Source organism: Porites lutea, chromosome 3, assembly GCF_958299795.1.
Source record: "Porites lutea chromosome 3, jaPorLute2.1, whole genome shotgun sequence".
NCBI lineage: Eukaryota > Metazoa > Cnidaria > Anthozoa > Scleractinia > Poritidae > Porites > Porites lutea.
This window is the reverse complement of record NC_133203.1, coordinates 31,057,969-31,082,568: the sequence shown is the minus strand read 5'-3', so window position 1 is coordinate 31,082,568 and position 24,600 is coordinate 31,057,969. Positions and strand designations below refer to the sequence as shown.

General features: G+C 39.5%; 1 protein-coding gene across 1 annotated transcript in view; it reads right to left on the bottom strand.

Moving 5' to 3' along the window:
* The window catches only part of LOC140930922 (kinesin-like protein KIF28P), a 37,367-nt gene extending 12,831 nt beyond the window's left edge, over positions 1-24,536 (bottom strand). The window contains exons 1-26 of the mRNA XM_073380641.1: positions 24,091-24,536; positions 23,240-23,434; positions 20,558-20,690; positions 19,833-19,912; positions 17,842-17,877; positions 17,493-17,571; positions 17,239-17,350; positions 16,228-16,335; positions 15,651-15,745; positions 15,476-15,514; positions 14,722-14,792; positions 14,460-14,520; positions 13,983-14,162; positions 13,517-13,551; positions 12,353-12,433; positions 11,567-11,681; positions 10,238-10,301; positions 9,603-9,731; positions 8,454-8,620; positions 7,828-7,913; positions 7,413-7,475; positions 7,033-7,167; positions 6,019-6,102; positions 5,588-5,650; positions 5,006-5,077; positions 3,981-4,049 (exon numbers count right to left, since the gene is read on the bottom strand). Of these exons, the coding sequence (XP_073236742.1) occupies positions 3,981-4,049; positions 5,006-5,077; positions 5,588-5,650; positions 6,019-6,102; positions 7,033-7,167; positions 7,413-7,475; positions 7,828-7,913; positions 8,454-8,620; positions 9,603-9,731; positions 10,238-10,301; positions 11,567-11,681; positions 12,353-12,433; positions 13,517-13,551; positions 13,983-14,162; positions 14,460-14,520; positions 14,722-14,792; positions 15,476-15,514; positions 15,651-15,745; positions 16,228-16,335; positions 17,239-17,350; positions 17,493-17,571; positions 17,842-17,877; positions 19,833-19,912; positions 20,558-20,690; positions 23,240-23,434; positions 24,091-24,132 (2,394 nt within the window). The 5' untranslated portion in view covers positions 24,133-24,536. The remainder of the gene's footprint in view (positions 1-3,980; positions 4,050-5,005; positions 5,078-5,587; positions 5,651-6,018; positions 6,103-7,032; positions 7,168-7,412; positions 7,476-7,827; positions 7,914-8,453; positions 8,621-9,602; positions 9,732-10,237; positions 10,302-11,566; positions 11,682-12,352; positions 12,434-13,516; positions 13,552-13,982; positions 14,163-14,459; positions 14,521-14,721; positions 14,793-15,475; positions 15,515-15,650; positions 15,746-16,227; positions 16,336-17,238; positions 17,351-17,492; positions 17,572-17,841; positions 17,878-19,832; positions 19,913-20,557; positions 20,691-23,239; positions 23,435-24,090) is intronic.
* Positions 24,537-24,600: the final 64 nt, after the last annotated feature.

Sequence of the window (24,600 nt, the reverse complement as noted above, 5' to 3'; positions counted from 1 at the left end):
AATATTCACTTGCAAGCGCACTTGTAAGTATCCTGCAAGCAGAGGTTTCTCCCCTGTATGGCTTTTAGCGTTTAGGCAGTTATTGTCGCCGCTTGTCACCAACTACGCAACTGACAAGCGGCGAAAACGACTTTGTAAACGCTAAAAGCTACGCAAGAGAGAAACCTCTAAAGAGAAATCTCTTTACTGAAAAATATACAGCTATTTGAAAACTTACAAATCTATAGGAGTTGTATGGATTGCCGGATACACCGTCCGGACGTCAGTAAAATTCTCGTCAAATTTTGGGGTTTTTAAATGACTGTATCTCGTTTAACGTAGGCCCGATTAACACCAAACTTAAGAAAGTTCCGAACCTCAATGTGCACTTTTTGACTATGTGGGTCTGGTGCTGTTTTGCTGTTTATCCCATAATATATGGACTCGTATCAGCCCTGCTTGTTTGAAAATAGGCAATGTTCACACCAGGGAAGGGGGGGGGGGGGGGAGCTACTTGCTACTTCTCATGTATTCTCTTAAATGAAATCAATCCAGACGACGTTCCCACAACTTGCAAAGCGATCAAGGGTCTTGCCAGCGGATTTGTGTACTGATCATGGATATTAATTGAAAAAAAAAAAAAAAAGGAAGGTCAACAGTTTTTGAGAAGCGACAAAACCATGGCGGTCGAAGGCGGGACTGTTTCTCACTATCATCTTTTGGTAATTCTCAAATTTATTAATTTTAAGTCGCTTTTCAGGCAAAGTGCGTGGTTTGCTCTTTCTTAAAATCAATTGTCTTTAGCAGAGTTTAGAATATGCAACATAAGGCTCACAAGAAACACTGAAGAGTTGAGGTTCAGCAATACTTGTCATTTGTTTATTATACTTTTTTTAACTTTGAATTCAAGGTGTTGACTGAGCGTAATAAACGGAATGAAAAGTTATCACACATGCGTCTTTGCTTTTCTCGCATATCATATTTGTCCTTTGGTACTGAAACTGCAAAACGCAAGCGACAGTCACTACAACTGTGTAAATCGAGGTCTTAAATGGACAACGACGCGCGCTGGACTATTGATCGAGTTTATAGGTTAACATCGTTTTGCCGCACGAGGACATCAGAAGATTATAGAAGTTATGACGCTGATAAAAATTACTGAGAAAAATGTCAAATTTGTCGGAAGAGAGCTTTATAAATATGACCGAACATACCTGAATTGAATTATTTCCTCTGCGTGTTCGCTTCTCGCTTCTAAAATATTTACCAGTTATAGCTATCGCTAAGTGCCAGCGAGCAAAAATTTCACCTATACGCGCGCACTGTTGAATTTGTTTAGAAATGTCATGAAATAATGTAATTGATGAAAAATAGATCTAGCTTAATTCAATTGCATTGAAATAGTGCAAACTTAAAGCAAGGGGCACACATACACCAACCCACGGCCGGGCCAGTACCTCACGCATGCGCACAGCCATATCACACGGGCAGTGACACCCACAGACAGCTGTTAATGAACGGGAAAAACCCGCGTCTCAAAAACCGCTTACTGCCTATGTGTGTGCAAAGCAGTCTATCAAGCACCAGCTCCACACAACACATGTGGGAGCTGTTGGCTGGAAACCGCACAGCAGTTCTATCACGACATGCACGGCGAAGGTAGATCACGCGTTAACAGTAAATTAAAGCAAGGGACACACATACACCAACCCACGGCCTGATCATTACCTCACGTATGCGCACAGACATATCACGCGGGCAGTGGCAGCCATGAACAGCTGTTTCGTCCTTACTGGCGCTCTTCAGCATGGCATAGCCGTCGGTCAGTGACCCGAGTAAGTGTACAAAAGAAACTGTTCCGGCCGAGGCGAGTCCTTTACCTGCCAGCTCCACACAACACATGTGGGAGCTGTTGGCTGGGAACCGCACGGCAGTTCTCCCACGACATGCGCAGGCAAGGCGGATCATGGGTTTGGTGTATGTGTGCCCCTTACTTTAATTTGTCTTTTGGAAATAGTGAACTACACTGTTCTACTGCTTAAAGAATTTGAAATCCCGACTTTACGCAGCGAATTTTTCGAGATATTGAAGTTCGTGTTTTTGTCCGAAGTTGCGCACAAGTCATTTTGGGTAAAATTTAGTGGTCTTATAAGTAAACTTAAAATCCTAAAAAAATCACATTAAAGTCCGCGAATATTCAACGTACAGGCTTATATTTGGTCTCCTTTTAAAGCTAAAAAATTATTACCTTCCGAATTAGTGGCTGCGGTCACATCTACGACGTAACTAAAGTTTAACATAAGTTAGTGTCAAGTTACGTGACGTCATACCTAACTGTAGTTAGTGCTTTCGATCGACATTGCGGTCACACCACGCAGTTAACAACAGTTAGTTCTAATTAGCCTATGTAAATTTGTTGTTTGTTGTTTTTGGTTTCCCCCTCGCTTCACGCTTGGTTTTTATTTCGCATATTTATATAAGCTCATCTCGCACGTGCGAAAAGAAGTGTCACATTCTGATTGGTTGTTTCTTTGTAAACTTAAGACTAACCCACGAACCCTGCTTGGGTATAACTATAGTTAGTCTGTATTGTTTTGGATCACCGAGGCGTAAATTTTCTAACTATAGTTCGAGCGAACAGAGAAGCGGTCACATTACCGAAATAGCTAACTATAGTTATCCCCGTCTTAACTACATGTATAGTTAGTAGGGAGCTTTAGCAATGACGACGGCGACGGCAACGAGGACGTCAAAAAAGCAATAGGTTTATTACACAAAACAACAACTTTGCACGTGCATCACGCTTTTCTGTACATTTCTTTACCGTCCTTGCACGACTACGACGTGAAAATGCCTAATTGCAAGTTTTATGGAGGACGTAAACAAGTGACGACGAATCTCTTTTTCTCTCTCCAAACTTGAGTGCGGTCCTCACGAAATCAACTCCAGGGAAATTCGCCTACACTTGCCATTTTCAGCAAATTGGAATAAACGCCACAAAAATTGAAAAAAATGGGAATTCATTTTAAAACTGACGTTTTCGCTGCCGTTGTCGTCGTCGATGCTAAAGCTCCTTAGTAGCCCAGATGTGACCGCAGCCAATTTTGCATCAAAGACGCAAAAAATTTCGCTGCGTTATTATTTTTCTTAGCGGCATGCAATAAAAAACTTCCAGCGGGCAAATGCGACAGATATCGTGTAGGATGGAAATGATCCACCCGACGATTGGTTGAAGACGGGATGAGCACGGGACTCACAAAAACGCACACGGCACGTGGATATCTCTGATATGTATCAGGTGTTCGCTCGAAAACAATGCATTCTCTGTCCTGCATTACGTCATGGTTGCCTTACATTACTCTATGTTACATCGTTTCGAGATTTTTTCTGCCCCTGGAACAATCGCGCACGGCTCTATTAGGCTACCGCCTTGCATCTTCGCAAGGCTGCTTGTTGGCAATCATGGGTAAATTACTGCAATTATCCACTTAGCAACAGGCAAGGTGACCGCTTTGCAAGTTGTGAGGAGAACATCGTTTCTCGGTCCCAGACCTCGTCTCTTCCCTCCGCCCGGTTCACACTATACGCACGAAAACTATACCGGATAAAGCTTTTGTTCACACACAAGAGCGGTGATTTCGCTGCGATATCTGTAAAGGAGCAAAGTTGCGCCGCGCCGATCTCCTAACTGGAGAGTCACATATGGTATAAGCGTTCTTAATATGCCGGATAGTACGAAATGCTATCCGCTATGGTGTGAACATGAACAGAAATTGTGCCTTGATAGGGTGACATGATGCTATAGAGTCTCCACACAGTTACGTATTACGCATAAAAACACTTTTCAGCGACAGAAAGTACAACTTGAGAATGCGTTTTTTCCTCTTTTAACTTTAAAAGACAGAGGTTAAGATCCTTAAAACGTTTTCTGACTTCCTTAAGAGAAATTAAAATAAAACAATATAAAACTAATAAAAACAACAACAACAACAAACGAATACCTTTCCGAATCTTGCTGGTAATCCTCTTGCATGTGGAATTTTTAGTTTGAAATAAAGTGATTGTCCAATCTAAGAAATGAATGCAAAAAATTAATTCGATAGTGAGCGACACAGACACTAAGTTCCATTTTCAGTCAATTACACAATAATTGGTGACTATGTGAGGGGGGATTGACTCATGCAGTCTGCCCGTCTGTTGCTAGACAGTCAGTTTATCATATGTCGAACAGCCAGCTTACCAACCCGCCAGTCAATCCGGTCGCTCAGTCAGTCAGTCAGTCAGTCAGTCAGTTAGTCAGCCAACCAGCAAGACAGTAATTAATTCAGTCAGGCAGTTACCGGATAGTTGGCCGGTAAGTCCGCGAGTCAGTAGCAAGTCGGTCAGCCAGCCAGCCAGCCGGTCATTCGGTCTGTCTGTCAGTTGGTCAGTAAGTTTGTCAACCAAAACCTCTCAGTAAGTCAGTTAATTTCTCAGTGAGTGAGTTCGCCAGTCTGTCATTCAGTCACTCGCTAAGTCAGTCAATTAGTCACTCGGTTTAAGTCAGTCAGTCAGTCAGTCAGTCAGCCAGCCAGCCATTCAAATTAGTCAGTCAGTCCGTTGGTCAGTCAGTCAGCCACGTTGCGAGAAATTCATTGATTCACTTTTTCATTAGGTCAGTCAGTTCTTGCATGGAATCCTTAACAAGCCAGATGTTGAAAGGGAATTTATATTTAGCAATTTAAATTTGGATTTTGTCTTCTATGTAATGCAGAATGGTTCTCGAAATGTTGCTTTCTGCGCATGGCCGAATTTCGGAAGCTGACAAATTGCATCTGGAATAGAAGGCGGCGAAATGATAGACCTATTGTCGGCGCTTGGGGTAGTTTTAGTTCTTTAAAGCCAGACAGAAAATGGCTCGACAAGCTTCAAAGGGCCTTTTTTTTTCATCGCTAAAAACCACGGAGGTGAATGGGTTAAAAAATGTAAGCTATCCAAGATGCATTCAAAAAGCTGTATTCATACGATAATTTATATAAATACATACCAACTCTTTCGGGTCTTCGACAAAATCATCACCGTCCTCGTTTCCTTTATCATCACAAGGATAGGCTTCGATCTGCGGAAAGGAAACTCTGGTAATAAGCTCTGTATAATCGTTGTTTAGTGATGACTTCCCCTACTCCTTACTACCCATCATTTGATTACCAAACTTTTAATTATCTCCAAGTCGCACCTTGGCAGACACGATAATAAGCCATTTCCGAGTTCCCCCGGGCCTCTGTTTCAAAACGAGGGTAGGTGCTCAGCCTTTGATATGGAAATCATTTTTCATTCTTATACAAATAAAACTCATTTTCACAAGAAAGGTTGTGCACCTAGCCTCATTTTGAAAGTGAGGGTTTTTGGACCTCGGAAGTGGCCTTTTCTTTTGGTTTTTCACTTAGTTCTACGTAACTGATGATATTTCCTATTTCAATCGAATTCTTGATTCCAGGCAATTTACAAGCACCATTTGAGGAAGTTACCAAAATTTATTGCAGAATTAGATTTCGTAACGCAATGTCGTCCTCCAAAACAAACCCTGCTTAAATAACTAGTACAAAGAAGACAAAAACTTCTTATTTACCTGTAGATGACCTTGTTCATTCCCCTTGTGGTCTGTTATCGTAAGGCTTTCCTCAACTTCAATCTGTGCAAAGGAATAAACAACATACAAGAAAGAAAAGAAGAAGAGGAAGAAGAAAAATTAAGTATGGATAATTGAAATAAATAAATAAATAGACAAGTAAATAAATAAAAAAATAAGATGACCTTATCAAGACGCGACCACAGCTAAGAAGTCTCTAAACTGCCGCGAAATGTGTCCCAGGGCTTAATGGAAAGAGATAACATTGCGAAAGCGCAAGGAAAAGCGTATGTAAAGAGCTTCTTTCACTGGTAGGCTAAACTCGGGCCAGTTAGCAACTCTTGAAAGAACAACGACCCCCAAGGTGAATACTAGCGAAGTGTCAGTTTAAGGGCGTCCAAATACTTTGAATTAAAGGCTAACAAACATACCTTATATGCTAAGCTTTGAAGATAGACATGGGCCGAACCGATCAACACCTCAGCATCATCCGGCTCCCAGAATGGATCTCTCTCCTGTTTTAACGAAATAAATAAATAAATAAGTAAACAAATAAACAAATAAATAAATAAATGGATGGAAATCCAGTCTTGAATACCGTAAATACGATATACTGTACATTTAGAGAATAGCTGATAAGGTGATACTCGGTAAAGAAATATCAAAAAGTGTCAAATGTTTCTAAAAACATATTTGAAAACATTTGACAATTTTTGATATTTCTTTACCGAGGATCACCTTATCAGCTATTGAAGTACAAGTGTCACGCATCCCTGACGGTTTTTCCGTTAAACACACGTTTAGAGAATGGCCAACTTAAAGAAGTTACAGGGTCGGATGTTAAAGACGCGGATACTCTGACGAAAATGCTCGAGGACATCGACAGAACCGGGAAAAAGCTAAGAATATGCACCTCACAAGTACATATATTGCGATACAGTTAGAATCCGCGACGAACAACCCGGTTTTTAAGAACCTGTTAGGCTAAAATTTGCCAGTAGTTAGCCCACCTCTTAACAAGAACCTGTTTAGCCTAAAATATGAAACAGGTTCTTATTTTCTAAAATCTCTAAAGTAGTTCTGTACACTTGGGGAGTAAATACTCTTAATAGCTATAATGTATTTTTCCCTTCAGAAAAGAAAAAGAAACCTATTCAAGAACCTAAATAGCCTAAGTAAATTTGCGAATATTACCATTTATGTTAGAATCTGTTTAGGCTAACTTGGCGGGAAAATACAGGTTCTTTGTTGCGGGTTTTTACTGTATGTTCTAGTTTTCGGGTTTTGACCTTTGTCGAGTCAAAAAAAATGGATAAGCTTGCGGGAGCTTATTCCAAAATTTACGGTTTTCAACAAAATACTGACGAAATGTAAAAATTTTAGTTATGACAACGATGTCGCTACTGTGTTTGAATAGTGGAAGTGAGGCTAAGCGATCCAGAAACCTGTGGTAGATCCCAGTCCTCTCCCTCCACGTAGTTTTGATACATTTCCTGCATCAAAAACTTCCGGTTCAGGAACTTGTTCCGGTCCCAAATCCACTCTGCATCATCCTCCAAGCTTTTCATCTTGACTTTCACCTACCGAAAAACGTATAGTATATCCCATTTTATCATGATTTTGCAATTGGCTTTTCATCTCAGTTAAATTCTTCCAAATTGTATTGTATTTACGTAAGGATAACGCATACATATTGCTCAACGTAGAAGCATAGAAAATTAAGTTCGCTCCTTTTTGATGGAATCATCTAGCTCTATCAGCACGGACATGAAGGAAGCCAATTACAACAAAAGCAAAAGCAAAACAAAACAATGTTCAATAGTACCTCAGTTCTTCCTTCTTTCAATCCACGAGCTTGTGGAGATATTAACAAAATTTCAAACTTCACCTAAAAGTTAATGAAAAAGTATTTTAGAATAGATCGGACTGTTAAAATAATAATAATAAAAAAGCTAAACATTCTCAGACAAAACCGACAACACCAACTACACCTTTCCCAAAAAGAAATGGCGCTGATGTCATTTTTGCCAGGAAAAAATAAACCGCGTCTGATCTTGCCTAAGACGCAAAGTTTTTCCGTACAAATGCAATATATAATTTCTTAGCGTGAGAAGCGAGACATTCCTGATATTCCCGCATAAAAGGTAGAGTCAACGACTTACTTATCTGGGATGTTTCTTAATGAAAGGAGTCTTTGATTTCCTCATTTAAATATCAATCTTTTTGTCACCGTAAGATACCTTTTTATCAAGTTCTTCTGCCATGGCATTAGTTTCACTTATCATGGGTACCATTTGTACCAAGTCTTCTTGTAAAAGCATGTCATCTTGAATAGCAGAAAAGAAAAAATATTTAGTACAGTGGCTAGGCAGGATTGGAGCTTCAAAATAAAAAATAAAAATAAAAATACCACTTCAAAATAATAAAATACAATGATTAAAATAAAATAAAACTGCAAGTCTAATTAGTCGTTCGCAACAATCACAGTGGAAAAGAAAGGCTTTGGACTATTTATCGCTTTGTTTTGTTTTGTTTTTTGGAACATGCGCTACAGCACTTATTACATGTAAAGCATCCTCAACTCTACGCGGCGCTTATTTGAGGTATGCGGGCTTAAATAAAGTTATCTTATTGGTGATTTACACGCTACTAGGGTTTTACGCACTATACCTTTGCGCTGTTTCCAAAAAAAAAGGATAAAGAAAAACGGCCAAATTAGCCTTTCAAAAGATTTCCAAATTTCTAGGTCTATTTCCCCTCGTAATTAAATGTACAAAAAACAAACAAACAAACAGTGCGGCCTTTATTCGAGCAGATAGTGTACACTCAATTTAAATATTAAGACTAGGATTTGTTTATTACGTACTTTTCGTTTGACCGCTGCCTTTACCCATGTCAAATCCAGAGTTAGCCGCTATTTCCTCCTGGGCCAAGTCATAGCTGATTTCCTCAAGCTGAACTCCCTGTTTTTTCTTCAGATCAAGTTCCACTGGGTGATGCAGAACGAACAAACTACTTGAACCGAACACCACTCTACAAAAACAAGGACCAATGATTGAAAAGTTAGGGGACTTTTCAATAATGCGTTTTCATTACACTAAAACCAAAACCAAAGCCAGACTGATTAAGTTCCCTAATGAACCAATGAGAACTGAAAACGAACGACAAAAGCGCGGGTAAACGCGTATGAACATCGCCAGTGACAACAGACACAGACCACTCACACGATGTTTTGAATCAACATACAGCTTTGTTGGTATATCCCAAGCAAAACCCTTTTCTATCCACACGTTTGTGTTTTTTCAGTTTTAAACGTTGACTACAACGCTACGCTAAAATTTAACAGTTTGTTCTCCGTAAAGTTACTTATAGTTATATCTTTCTTTCAATGTAGATGATTTCTCTCACGTGCAATTTTTTCTTTAATGTTTGATCCACAGCTCGTTGAAGGCAAAATACCCTCCCCATTCAAGCGTCCTTTTTTAAACTAGCGCTTTTCCCAACAGCAGAAATCATTTTGTAAACACCTGGGCCCAGTTGCTCGAAGCATGGTTAGCGTTAACCAGCGTTTAATACCTTGACAACGTATTGGTTTTGATACTGCTTAACCAATGGTTAAAGCTAACCATGCTTTGCGCAACTCAGCCCTGGGCGCTTAAGCTACGTGCGCAATAACTACAGACGCACTCAACAACTCCCAACACTGTTGGCCTAACAATGTCGGGAGTTGTCGAGTGCGTTTGCACGTGGCCAAAAGTTTGACCGGTTTTAAATTTTGTGCAACAACATGCAACAGGGTGTGCAGACGGACGCAACATGTAACATCTAACAATGTTCGGAGTTGTTGGTTAACAATGTTGCGTCCGTTTACACAGGGCTTTATACGAAGAAACATGGTATTGCACCGTACACTTTCTTCTGTATGTTGCTCAAGTTGTAAAACTTCTGTCTGAAGTTTTACAGTGAAGTAAAAAACCAACCAACAAACGTAAACAAGACAAAAACAAAAAAGAACCTGTCATTGTGGTGTATTTCTGTTTCGTCTCGTGCAGGTTTGCCATTCACCATCAGCTTTGCATCAGGATGAGCGAGGATTGTTATGGTATTACTTTTATGCGTCACTGTAGCGTGATCGGTAAGAATGCTATACACAACAAAGGTGATTAGTTACTTTAATATATACTGAACAGGATAATTTATTTGAGCATAATACTATAGGTACTTCTGCTTCACAAAAGGGGACCTAAAATTGTTGTCTTAACGACGCAATTCGGACTCGTTATCGAGTAAAAACTATGCCGCTAAACCTCAGCTACATGAGTCATCGGGGCTTTAGAGAAACGATCCCGAGCTCGTGTCGTTCAATTGAATCAACCGATGTTGACAGAGGTTGCCACTGCCACCGATCCTAACTATTGCTGTAAATAATTATAAGACAACGAACAAACCGACAAAAAATGTGAACATTTTGCGATATATATCCAAGGATTAAACAAGAGCTTTTTACACTTTTGTAACAAAACCAGAAACAAACAAACAAAACAAAACAAAACAAACAAGAAAAAGCGACAATGAAAATATCACGTTTCTGTCGCGTGTCAAAAAAGTGTTTACGTGTCATTAATTTATTGTAGTTCATTATATACTTACCCCAGCCCACTTAATACAATCTCTGGAAGGGGATCTGCTTTTTTGTTTCCAATTTTTGTTTTACCTGATGCAAACGCACAGAATTCGAATGGTTACATACTTACTACTGTAAGTTTCCAGCATTCGACTTCTACAACCGTATGTATTAGTTGCTATAAAGCAGGCCGTTTTCCCCTACAGCGCATGCGCGTATCACACGCCATGACGCAATAAAACTGTTTCCCGCCAAGAGTCTCCAACTAGCAGGCAACATAGCAAAATCGCTGACGTCGTAGGGTAACAGTGCACTCAGTACCGCAAATGTTGACCGTTCGGTGAGATGAACTTCCGAAAATTTGTAGACAAGGGGGACTTTCTTTGTGGGCTTAGTATTTAAAAACTTGTAAATTCTATGTCCTTCGATTCTCAACGGGCAAATTTAAGAAAGATAACCTGTCTACAGTGAAGATGACGCGCGCCAATCCAAAAATCAACTTGGCTATTGGCAGAGCGTCGAATTGGGAACCGGAAGTGGAATTTGGTCCTTTCAGCGCGCTTTCGCTTGCTTATTTTACTTTACATTGTATTTACTGAATCGGCCTCGCTCGAGAAAGATTCTAGCTCAAGAAGTACCGTTATAAAGCGTGCGAAAAGAAGCAGAACGTGAGAGTAATCCTTTTCCACCAGTATGCCTGACTTCAATCAACGCCGCCACACGTGTAAAGTTGGTTATTAGAGAGATTTAGAGTCACTTTTAACGGCAAACGTGAATCTGTGTCACGTGACCAAATTTTCCTCTACTTGTCTTTCGCTGTTCATTACTTCTACACAAAAAATTGTATTTTTATGTTTTAACGATGCAAATTGCAAATTTTGATTTTATCTGCTCATTTTCTATTGTTGAGAAATTCTTAACTTGAATCTGACGTTTGTCGTTTGCCGTTTAAGTCACTCTAAATCTCTCTATTGTTCACCGTGTTTGCTCCGAAAGGTTTTTCTGCGGGTACGACGGTTTTGCCCTCAAACTCCACAACCAAAACTTTGAAATTCCAATTAAATCTTGAACGCACGAACGCTTTGATATTTAAACCTTAGGGCGTGAATGTTACGACGTGTTGTAATACATACATGAACAAATAAATAAATAAATAAATAAATAAATAAATTAATTAATTAATTAATTAATTAATTAATGCGGATTTTAAATATTTCCCTGTTACTAGACGTAAGTAAACGTTACATTAAGAAACTGAAGCAAGCCGGGGAGGAAGGGTAAACACAGTTAACTAAGCAGGGTCTGCGAGAAACCATTACACTGTACATGCATCCAAAATTAACCCTGAAAGTTACCTGGTTTAATAAAGTGTATAACTTTTCTTGAAAGCTGTGAATCTTCGTTGAGGTTCCAAAAGTGCGGAGTTGTTTTCAGCATTTCTTTTTCCTTTCTCTCTTGCTCTTCTTTTGCCTGTTGATATTAAACATGTCACTTCAAGAACACATAGGGAGAGAAATCGTAAAATGAATTAAATTAAAATAAAAGGATACGTAATGCATGTCGCAAAGCCAAAATTGATATGATGTTTCGTCTGTAAATGGTGTTCAGCCACGTTAATGTTGACATCACTATTTCTTGTCACTCGTTTTTGACCAGTCAATCGCGCGCTAAGGTTTCTGCCAGTCTCACAAATGTAAGTGGCCTGCCAGTTACAGCATCTCTATTGTATATCAATCCCCGTCTGTCCGGCTCCGGTCTACAATTGACACTGTTTTTTAGCACGCGATGTTACTTGTCAAGCGCGAGTAAACATTGAAATTATGCTTTGTAAAAGGGAAAAAAAAGCTAGTTACTTATTTACGATTGCGCGCAAATGAAAACTACAAATGTACTTCAATGAAGATCAACCCAGTTTTTTTCCGGATTTCCAAGTAAAACTTATGATTAGCCTGCGTAGCAAGCGTTTCCGTTTGGTTTCGGAGCAAAGAAAGACCGAGAACGAGATTTTCGGTTTTGGCCGCGCCATTTTCGGCGCGGTTTTTTACTCTCGTCCCTCTTTCTTTGCAGCGAAACCGCACGGAAACGCTTGCTACGTTTGCTACACAGGCTAACTGATGGTGGAAAGGATAAACGTGCCCCACCTTGTTTGCTGCTTCCTGCTCAGCTAATCTCTCTTGCCACGACTTCTTCATCTCCTCCATTTCACGCTGGTTTTGTAAAAGCTGCAAGGAAAACATCAGTAGCATTATTAACGCAACAATGCATCAGTGACTCAATTTTAAAGCGATGGCATCATCAGGTTTACCTGTACGTAAAATTTATATTGGACGCTTATCGGTGAACCCCATTAAGACCCTCTATTTGGAGCACATGTATAGAAAAAAAATATAATTGAAAGGTAATTGCTAAAGATAAGGTTGATTGTATACTGAAATGTAAATTTTTGATAAACAAAGTATAGAATTGTAGAAAAATTCGCTCAAAATAAGTTTCATATATTGTGTAATGTCAATGTTTCTACCTCGTTTTTGCAGAGTATGATTCTCTTCCTTTGTGACAGTCAAAATTTACTTAGTTAGTAAGCCAGTTTTAACTTCTTTAGTTTTATGATTCACAGATGGGGAATTTAAAAAGAAAAACTGATTAAAAAATAAACAAATGAATATAAAAATGAATAATGAATATCACAGAAAAATTAAAAATAAATAATGAATTATTTGGGGAAAAAAACAAAAAAACAAAAAACAAAAAACAAAAAACAAAAACAAGGAACAATGAATAATCTTGATCCAATTATTCAACCCCCGAATATTACTGCTTAAGCTGTCTTTCATAACTAAAACATTTACAATAGGTAAACCCAACCATTCCCCGAACTTAAACGTAAGTTAAACCTTGGCGTACAAACTCTTTCTTCTGATCAGGATTACTTTTATTTCCCAATTAAGTAAGAGTGTAAGCTGTCGCACAGGAAGTACATTGTATTACTCATGATTGACAGTTTTGCGAAACGTCCCCGGCTGTAAAAAAGTGGCAGGGATTGTTGGCAAAAAATAAAGTTTGTGTTTGATTTGTTTCACATTATGTTGAATAGATTTTTACGGACTTTAAAGCTGAAACTTAAGGAAAAACATTTGTTTTATTGAAAAAATGATAGTACAGAGCGTAATGTTGATCATAAAAAAAGAAAAAAAAACAATTGATCGCTATATTACGGAAGACAAATACACAAAAGAACTTTGATCTGTTAATTTGTTGACCATTTTACACAAAGGATAAAAGTAGCAATTAACTCGTTTACAAACCTGCTGTTCCATTTCCTTCTTCATTTCGTTCACCTCTGAAGGATAAAAACAGTTGCAAAGGTTTTAAAATAATAAATTCCAGTCTCAAAAAGCTCTCGGAATTTTTAAGTATTGTAGCTTTCGATTTCGACTTTGTCCCACAGTCTTCATCACCAATTAACGCTCAGTGTTGTTAATTGATAAGTCACGTGATAACAAATGATTAAAAATCGCGGAAGTTCATTCTAGGGTCGGACACTGACGTCTGCTTCAGATGGCCTTTTAATTTTTGAGACCATTTTTGCAAATGGTTGCTGACAACAATTTTTAATTTGGCCTTTTTAATTTGTGACACCATCTGACAACAATAGATTTTCTTCATTAGCATTCAATTTGGCCCATGTGAAATGCGACGTTTAAACCAGACTATAATTACTAAAAATGGACTGCACAGAGATAAAAGGATAGCAAACGCGCAATAGTTTACCTTCTTCAGACACTCCTACCATCTGAGGTTGTCCGGGTTCCCCTGGAACAATGATAGGCTGACCAGCCATTTTCAACTGCTCCATTAACTTTTGGTTTTCTTCTCGCAGTTCACGGATCAGCTTCTCTGTCGGGCTTTCATTGACAACAGCTTTGGTTTTGATGGACTTCGCTCTGTCGGCTAAAAAACAGTGTATCGTACAAATTAAAAGGGTGGCTTCTAATCAGAGGCATCTGCTTCTAACACAGAGGTACAACTGTATTTTCATCAGGTTCGGGCGGGTGGAAAGTCATTGTGAATGGTATCAACGTCTTTCCCAGGTTTCTCTCACGCATCAGGGAACGCGTTGGAGAAAACCCTGGGAAATGGTTTACAAATGGTAAACGGCTCAGGTTGTGCTATTGTGTTGTGGGTGTACTTGGAGAACTCATTAGAAACTAAGTTTGCTCTGTGTGAAGACAAAGATGGTCACCTTACCGAAACGCAATGTTGACAATGTCTCATCAAAATTGATGTCAGCGGGGCTCAAGGCAGCGATCTACAAAAAATGAAAAAAATTCTTTCACACATTTAACGCACAGGTTACAGACTCATAAAGCTTGGACTGTTAGACTGAAAAAGTAATCGGTGCGCGTACAACTATTAGAAACAATAGCCGACAAAAAAAAAAGAACAAAAAAACACAAACCAAAGCTGGCAATTACACTTTCTTTGCAAAGCTGACTAGCAAATTTCTCACCATTATCGTCTTGCTGTTTCCACCCAAAGCATTTTTGAGCAACTTGGTGAGGACAGAGTCGCGGAAAGGAACTGTAGGCAAGAAAATTCAAATGTCATCGAAAAATAAGTCATGTCCCCCTCTCCACTAGATTTTAGTGGATAATTAAAAAAAAAACGAACAATTATTGGAACGGCTGCTTTATTTTTTTGATGTGAGGGGGAGGGGGTATCGGGACAAGCATTTTTTCTAGCCCATTACTGTGATAGAATTTTCCCCAAAAATTAGACCGCGAGCGGTCAGCCTTCTTTCCTCAGAGCCACGCGCGGCGAACAAAAAAATGAAATTACGCAAATTAATGGTAAAAAGGGTAAAAAAAAAAAAAAAAAAAAAAAAGAAAGAGAGATTGGTGCAGAGCTTCGCTCGAGATTTAGAACTCATTAATAGCGGCTTTGCCGCTCGCCCTACACGCGCACTCTCGTTTTACTGTAGCTCAAAAGAAAAATGAGAGATTGCCCACTGTCTACTCCAAGTAATAAGTGTAAGATTATTAAATATACGTAAGAATTTATTCCGTCTAAGTCTATATTACCATATTCTACTGCGTAGAGCAGACAAAACCTTTGCTTACAAATTTACCAAAATGCGATAGTTGAGCTTACTGTTTTTGTTATGTTTCGTTTGTTTGGATGTTTTTCCTCAGCAGTTTAAGCATTGGTTTTGGCAAACGTGCATCAGAATTTGAGGGTCCTACTAGTTATGCGAAATAGCTTACCAAGAGCTCCTTTCTTTCCCATTGACAGATCGGCCAAAGCTAAAAAAAAAAAAGAGAGAGAGAGAAACAATACAGATCAAACCTTAAGGCACAAGGAAAGGCTGTGTAGCAGACTAGAGAACTTATGAAGAGTTTTATAAGATTCGCAGAAACATGTGTTAATTGTCATTTATACCTTTGATACAGTTTCCTAGGGTGGAAAGCGACTGGTTGATAGCTGATCCCTCCTTTAGTCTATCGCCTGTGGCTCCAGTAGAGTCTGCTCTCTCGCTAAGGAAACAGAACGATACTTTTTAAGCCTTTTGTTCTAAAAGCTTACTATGAAGGGTCTGTGCACAAAAAAAAAAGTCTTGTAATTATCGTATAAAACACTTATTTGCAGAAATTTCGCAATCATGGTAACATCCTTCTTTGTTGTTGCTGTTATTGTTGTTTTTAATTTATAGATTGATTTATCTACAGCGTGTATGTTTTTCAGAATTAAATTAGGAATATGGAATATTTATATTTTTCATGAATCAGGGTTCTTTTTGGAAACTGCGTTACTTTGAGCCCTGAGTCTTAGAAAAACTTGGTATCAGCCGCCGCATACCAGCGACTGCGATTAATTGTAACGTTCTTGAAAGACTGCACGGACTGAGCTAGCCTGAGGACGGATTAGACAAAGGGAAAACCTGAATACGACATCCACCAAACTGAGGAAACGTTTTCAAAACGGTAAACAATCCTTGTATCAGAAACGTTGAACATACCTTCCAGCCAGATCCACCAAATTGACAATAGACGTTTTAGTCATCATCTGGCCTGCTTCATTTTTTCCTTTCTGGGCAAAAGTTATGGCCACGATGGTGTGGGCACGGCTAGAAAAGGTAGAGGAAGCAGAAAATTGTCTCCCTTACATTTTTCCCTCGCTACACGCGTCAAAGTGTTAAACAAAAGTTTTCTACCCCTAACTGAGTTTCCACTATCCTAGGAGTGCCATAGCAGCTTAAGGTTGACCGCACTACCAGGCTCTACATCCCACACTTTTTACAAACAGCAGCTAGAATCAGTTCGCCAAATCAGTGAAAATGCCGTGACTGTAGACACTACAGTGCTGACCAATTCAAGTGTATGGGAAAACTGTTGTTAATTAAAACTATAGATATAGATGGGGCTTAATAGGGTTTTTCATCCATTTGTAGCATGATGACAATTAAGAACAGTTATTCCTCTTGGCCTTTGTTAAAGATGCTGAGTGTTGGTCAAATTTTAAATTCTACGCTACTTCTACTCGTGTCACCCACCAGGCGTAAAGAAAGGCTTCATTACATGAGAAAGGCTCAGAGCTACTTCCTCTCAAACCACATTTGAGGAAATATCAAAAATTCCCAAAGTCGCCTGATAAAAAGAGGCTACCCTGCCGTTATTGTGAGAAAAAACCTCTCTGAGGTAAAATTCGCCGACAGGAAAACAGCGCTTTAACAGAGAAACAATTAATCCGCACATAAAAAAACTACATGTACTTCCTTTTGTTACACAATACCACCCCGCTTTGCCCAGCCTGAAGGGAATACTAATGGAGAAATCGCACCTTATAAAAAACCAGAAACGGCTAAGAGAAATCTTTATTAAAGGAGGCTTCCCTCATCTCAAATCGCAAGGGAAAACCTCTTAAGGACCTATTAGTTACAGCGAAGCTCTGAAGGTCGTATAACTTCCATTACGACTAAGTGCAGGAGTTGTGTGTTGCCCGTCGCCTATTTTTAACCAGAGATAATTACCTGCTGGTCGCATTCATATTGGTGGCAGCCACTGTTCTATTCCGCGTTCCTTCTTCAATGCGGTTTTCAATATCATTGTAGTCTTTAACAGGCACGGTCACTAGGCTTTCGACTGAACAAGGAAACAAAAGAACTCACAGTTCACAATGATGCCAAATTTGAGTTTGCTCAGACACTAAAGCTCCCAGGACTGTTATGCCTTAAGATGGTTATGTTGCAGCTCTTCAAACCACTTCAACAAATGTTACTCTTACCTACAAATCCTTTAGAGGGGTGTTGCCTGACTTTCAGTCCTCCCTTTTTGTTACTTGCTGGGTTTAGTAAGTCACGCACCTGCAGAAAGCACAATTATCATTGACTAAACAAGGAGACAAAACGATTGTATTGTACTAATACAAAAATCGTTGTTGCGTATCGTCCCGTGTAACATCACCTTTATGCAGCCCCTTTTTTGTGGGAGGAAGCAAAGAAAGGCCTGACATCGTCTGGTTTCAAATGTGTGCATGAGTGTCACTCAGAAAAAGTTTGAATGGATGCTGATGAGCAGTTATAAAGGTCTGGCCTGTTTAAAGCCGGCTAAGGGAGAATGTTTCTTTTAAATACCTGCTCATTGTAGATTTCTAGCATACTGAATGTGACCTGAAAAAAGTAAAAAAAAAAAGAACTAAGTATAATTATGTAGAACTAAGAGAATTAATGATGCACTGCATGGAGCAAGCTGAGATGTCAGGGGTTTCAAAATGTTTTGAAGCAGGCGGCAGACTCTGGAAAAGTAGACAGCTGTGACAATCAAGGGGTTGCAAAGCCCTTGAAGCTTGGGGGTCTAGACTAGCTGGTGACATGCAATCAAGTATCCAGTGGAACTCTGGTGATCGCCGGCTTGTTTTACAACAACTGAGCTATTAATGAACTTTTATAGACACTCTATGAAACACCATTAACTTAGAAAAAATAACAGTTAATTAATTAATTTCCTTAGTTGTTGGCAGGATCACTGTAACAGTGCGTGGCGCCACTGTGCGGTCCCATAACAGTCCCTCCCCCATGAGAGATAAACCTACCATAGCTAAGACAAATGCCCCTACTCTTTTCGAACAGTGGGTGGGTTCTTTAACATGCCACAGGATTTACATGTTCCAGGGTGCTGAGGCGGGGCCCATGGTATATCATCCTAATCTGAGAAGACTTAAAAGTCTAACCATTTGCAGTTTTATTACAAAGGCAACACTTTCTCCTCAGTTCCAGGGTTTGAACCAATGGCCTTATGCCCGGCAGGCTAGGGCTTAGAGTTTAATACTACTCAATGTAAACTCCTTGCTAACTTGAAGAATTCCACTTTTCCTACGATTTTAAGTTGCACATGTACTTTGACCCCAAAATCAAGATAAATCAAACTGTCACTTGAGTCACACTGTTTTATTAATTTTGTCTCCCTTGGGAGTTTGAGTTAAGTGTGTTGTACTTAAGAAATAACTATTTTAACGACTAGCAAAGAATTCTGCTAAAAAAAATAATAGGTTTCCTTTTATAGATTACAGGTGTATGCCCTATGAAAGCACACAGTTAGGGTCCGAGACCTACCCAGAACCATCATGTCTCTGTTCTCTTGTCACAATGTTCAACATTTGAATAAGCTTTTGAATTAGGTAACTGTAGATACCAGTCCAAAGTACAAGAGAGAACAACGAACAGTAACTGAAGTTGTTGGGTAACAATGTATCCTTCTCCATTGGCGAAGTCCACTGTAACTTTATACCACGATATATTTTCTAGACTCCACAAAGGTTCCATTCACAGTATATATGCTCATCATGTACATGTGCTCCTCTTTATGTGGTACACTGTCCTTTCCCCTCATAACCCCCCCCCCCCTCCCCTTTTTTTTTGGCTGGAACCTTTGTTTAGCTCTTTAATTTACATGTTATACTCCTTATGGTTACTACATATTTAGCCCAACAAGAATGTATACCAAGGAGACCCAACTGATCTGTATTCCACCCAGGAGGGCCACCCCTCTGGTTCCCCTTACAGTGTAGTTCCTGGTGACTAGAGAATAATTATGGCCAGCCTCACCCCCGGAAAATGATCAGGACTCCTGTCCAGGGTAGCTAACGCCGGCAGCACTCAATCTTGTCTCTCCCCAGGAGGGCTTCACTCCTGGTTCCAGCTTACCCCTAGAGCTAAGTGTTCCCGTGCCATCAGAATTTTGCCCATTATTTTTGTGTGTTTTCTGTGTATATCTGACATAGAACCTTTATGCAAAACCACTGCCAATTGGAAGAGTTTATTAAATGCAGAGTTGTAGGGAACTCACAAGTGTGAGATTTGCCCATAACAATGATTTTGTGAAGTTGAGTGAGCAATGAGGGCTTTTCTTGAATGAACCCCCCCCCCCCCCCCCCCTTTAAATTCCCTACAGCTACTTACTAAATCAAAATGCCAAATTAATGTACTTCAGAGGGAGTAATTAATTTCTGGGAGGATCTCAGTTAGTATTAGACAGATTGCAATTATGCTGTCTTGTAAACAAAAGTCAGTCTAGTTCTGTTATAAAATCTGTAGATAAATTTTATGAGTGTTCTCTTCCAGCTTACTTGATACTCTGTTTCTGTAGATTGTCCTCTTTTAACTTCTATTTCACTGAACAGCTCCTCACAGAATATTGGAATAATACCTAGTATCAAAAGCAAACAAACAAATAAGTAACTAATAATAATAGTAATAATAATGATATGGTAGATCACAAAGAAAGTAGGTTAGGCATTGACTCTTTTATTTTCAGATGCTAAATCAGGAAACAATAAGAGCCAATGGCTGGTGAAATTCGCAGGCGATTTCACGTGAACTCACCGCCTACTTTTCTTTGGAAATTACCCCGATTTAAAAAGAGTGTAGTGATCACTGTGTTCTGTTCAAACACTCTAATTTTTGCTCTAGATTGCTGGAAATGCATTCTAAGAGGCCGAGATTGCAAACTTTTTCCACAAACTCACGCCTTTGCTGCAAGTTTTTTCCCTCTCCACCTACTCCAAAGCTGGCCAGCTACATAAAATCTTATTGAAAACCCTGGATAAAAAAAGAACCATAATCTAACTTTTGAGTTTCTATGTACAGTAGTGTTAGGGTAAGAGCTCAGCATTGGCTCAGATTTTTTTTTCTGGATCAAATGGAGACATGAAGAAGCAATTGAGTAAGAACGCCATCTTGACTACTAAAAAAGTCTGCTTAGCTTTTCCTTAGCTACATCCTTGAAGACCTGCTAATTTTTTAATATACAGTTCAATGAACCCCTTTATAGACAACGTAATGTGAAGTGTACCTTTGTTTTCTCCATAACCAACCATGGAGTATGATTTTCCTGAGCCTGTTTGACCGTATGCAAACAGCGAACAGTTATATCCTTTCCATGCATTCTCAAGCACTCCTCTACCAAGATCATCAAACACCTTTTTCTACAAGATTGAAATTAAAGCACATTGTATAAACTGGTAAAAACCAAAGGTTACCGAGTGCAGGCGACAACAATCAGAGGTCCAAAAGCTTTTGCCCCAATGCTGTACTTTGCTTAAGTTTCAAGTGAAAGATGGTCAAAACACACGTGATCAGATTACGAGGGGTAGAAGGTCCAAACACGCTTGATCAAATTGCATTTTGTGCATTCTATTCATTCTTAGTGGAAGTCCAAACAAATGCTGGCTACCCGTACAGAACATGCAGATCTGCAGACTGGTCTTTTTTTCGTCTGCTCAACTGTCTTCAGCAGGCCTGCAGATCACTTGCCTGAAATGTCTGCAGTTAGTATGCATGCAGTTGGTCTGTATTAAGTGTGCAGTTCGATTTTATTTAGTCACGGAAAGGTGAACACAAAAAGTGGATCGGTTCTAAAAGTATCCCTTCACTGTCAGTGAGCTGCAAGTGAAAAGGTGAATGACAGACCTTTAGGTCTGCAGATTGACTGCAGCAAAGTGAATGGAGTATTAGATGTCAGCTAAAAATATACGAAGAAAACAACACGCTGCAAGCCAAAAGGTGACCTAAAGGTGACCTTTATTTAAGAATGGAAAGAGGCATCGAGAGAGTAACTTAAAATTATCTTTTTTAAAAATAAAGAGAATAACAGCGATTAATGCTCTACATAAAGTTTACACGGACAGCAGGCAAATGATCTTTTGATTCGTTGCAACGGGCTAAGCTGGACATTGCTCACCTTGACGTTTTGTCCATGATCCACGATCTTCTACACTTTTTACATGAAAGAAATCAACCCAATTTTACTTTGGTCGTCGTTAAATTTTACAATGGACTAAGGAACGAACATTGTTACCACGAGCGTATAAGAATCTTGTAAGTGCGAACCCCATCTGAGATTCTTGTATCTGTGTTGCTTGCTCTGGTTCGATTTGTCGATACTTAGCGTAGAAGTCACTGTTCAGCGCGTTATTTGCAAATACGTTTGAGCTGTTCCATCCAAAAACTTCAACAGAACTTCCATCTCGAAACAGAACTAGATGCAAAAAAACTCAGAATGTTTGCGCCTTTCATTCAACGGTCGCAAATGTTTGGGATCCCGTGTTTGTCTAGAGATGTAATGGGATCTCATATAAAAGGACCGACCAATTAGATCACGGCCTAGAATGTCTCCAGGGAATTAGCGATAACATTCCCACACTTGCCGGTCACGGAAAAAAATTTATTGAAAGTATACAATTTGAAGGTTTATTCAATAAGTGATCTTCCTTGAGCACAAGCTTACTCACATTTCTTAGAGGTACAGTCAACGTTTTCGCGTTATAAAAGCCGTAATCTGTGCCAAGGCTTTATCTGGCGATTCATGTTATTGGCACTCAAGAAAGTCAGATCGACCGCAGCTGAATTGTAGCGTTACTTGCAGCTACTTCGCAGCGTTTGAAAGTCGGCAACTGCGCTGCAAAACCGCTGCCAAGAGCTTCAAAGAACCTTCAAAGGCTGCACAGCGCTTTTGCAGCCCGCTGCAACTTGAATGAAGCTGCTGTTTGGCTTCTAAAAGGTTGCTGAACAGCTGTAATTTAGCTGTACAGCTATTTTGAAGCGATTTTGTGGCGCTGTACAGCGCTGCAAGTTTCGTGCGGGTGGTTGTCCCCACAGCGTCTGCTGCAGATCAAGTGCAGACATAATAATAGATCCTTATTGCATAATCACCAAAAGTCACGAAAGGTCTGCAACAGACTTGCTGCAAACAAGATAAAAGGCAACACACAGTCAAAGAAGCAGTCATTTTCATGAGATGTCTGTCACAGACAGTATGCAGACTTGCAGACTTCAGTTTTGCGTCAAATTGGTCTGCTGTATGACTGAACAGACCTGTGACAGACCTGAGAAAGGCCTTCGGCAGATCTGCAAGTTACGTACGGGTACATACATGTGATGCATGGGTAATAACAAAAGCTGAAAAGGTAACCCTTTCCCTTGTGCAGTGCGGGTAGGCATGGCCACAACTACATGTACCACCAAGCTATCAAATGGTCACCTTGCACCCTACACCTTATTACAACAAGTGGAAGTGTCCCAACTTTTTTGCCTGAGACTGTTGGCATTAGCCTGTAACAAAAATACCTGAGACTATTTTGAAGAAATATGCATTCAATAAAAATAAAACTTAGTTATTTCCTCCAAGGTGCTATAAATCATGAGCCACACAGGAAAAAAGGGAGAGGGGAAGGGGGGGGGGCTGTGTCTTTCAAGCCAATATGTGTTTGTATAAACCGAACGGTGATAGAACATGTCACACACGAAAACCCCCCAGGAGAACAGGATTATTTTTTTGTCCTCTCCTGTTTGTTCAAAATGTTAGATAGTGCTATCTACTGGATAAATCACTACCCACGAGATCAGTTAATGAAGGAAACCATTCCATTATCCTCCGGATCGAGATTTATCTAGTGGATGGCCATATTTACTTTTTGAACAGCCAGAAGAACACATTATTACTTTTTATCAAAATTATCATCATAAGAAGTCTCACCTGGTCGGCATATTGGGGTTCTACAGGCTCAAGGTAGCCATTATCACGCTCCTTGAACCCATCATGTGACCAGTAGCTATAATCAAAGGCAAATTTCCTTGGTTCTTGGTCTGGAGTTGATGGATCTTTGATGTAGGTACTGTTGCCTTGCATCTTTATAATCAACACTGCATTGCGAGCTTTCTCCCGAGAATTGTGTCAAACGTTAAGGAAGGTTAGTAGAACTTTTCAGATAAAAGAGAAGTGTTCTAACTGGTCTAAGTAGGAAGAGACAACAGATATACATCGTAGGGTTACTAACGATGGCAAAGCTTAGTAAATCTTTGTTGTCTAAGAAAGTTGAGTAACATTTATTTGTTAAATAATATTATTTTTTTGCAGAGGCATTCACATACATACACAGCTGAGGAGACAAATTCAATTACACGGTGTATACATAGATTGCCAAAAGACCTATTGGACACTGTAATCGTTTAATCCCCGTAATTTCTTAATTGTCAACATGGGGCACGCCAATTGGGTATGCATGCATGTAATTAAGTAAATGTTCGTGTGTTTAAACTGCCTTTTGGGTGAAAATAACCTTTTAAAAAATGTATCGATATATTTGTCTTCTTTGAAGTTATTTCAGGCAGCAGTGTACTGTAGGATGTAAGATCACAGGCTTGGACGAACCGGAGTGAAACAACAATACCACCTGCAAACTTTTCAGCTGAGGTACGAATCGCAGATTCCAAACAAACACCAATACAAACATACATTAAGTGTACAACAGTATCAAAGACCACTATTTGTCTAAATAGCTGTAGTACTATGTTTTTAACGCAAAAGTAAAGTCGTTAAAAGGATATAAAAGGACGAACTCGAACTGCGACCCGTACGTTGTCCGCCATGTTGGTTGTTATGAAAATCAGTAAAGAAGTTTCCTAGGTTACGCGGGATAGCTCTTTTTCTCTGCGTCGAGGAAAAAAAATTCAAGTTTCTCAAGAAGAAACACTTCGTTTCATGGTAAGTGCACAATCATCGCAGCAATATTTTAACCAAGAACATGCTGAATCCCTTGAAAGTTTGCAGAGCCGGGTCACGAGGTCACTTCAGTCGTCACTACTTGACGCGACAGCCAGCGATGTTTACCGGCGTTACCAAAACACGCTAACCTAGAAATCACGCAAAGTTCAAAGATAACGAAAATCCATTCCACGTGGTAACAAGTCATTTTTATTCAAAGTATGTTGTAAGGTTTCAGTGATTTACATGGTGTTTTATTTCTGGAAAATTTAACTGCCATCAGAGTTTGTTTTGTCGCGTCTGTAAGTAAACATTTTTTTTTCTCGCCCTCCCCTGCGGTTCTTTTAATATAC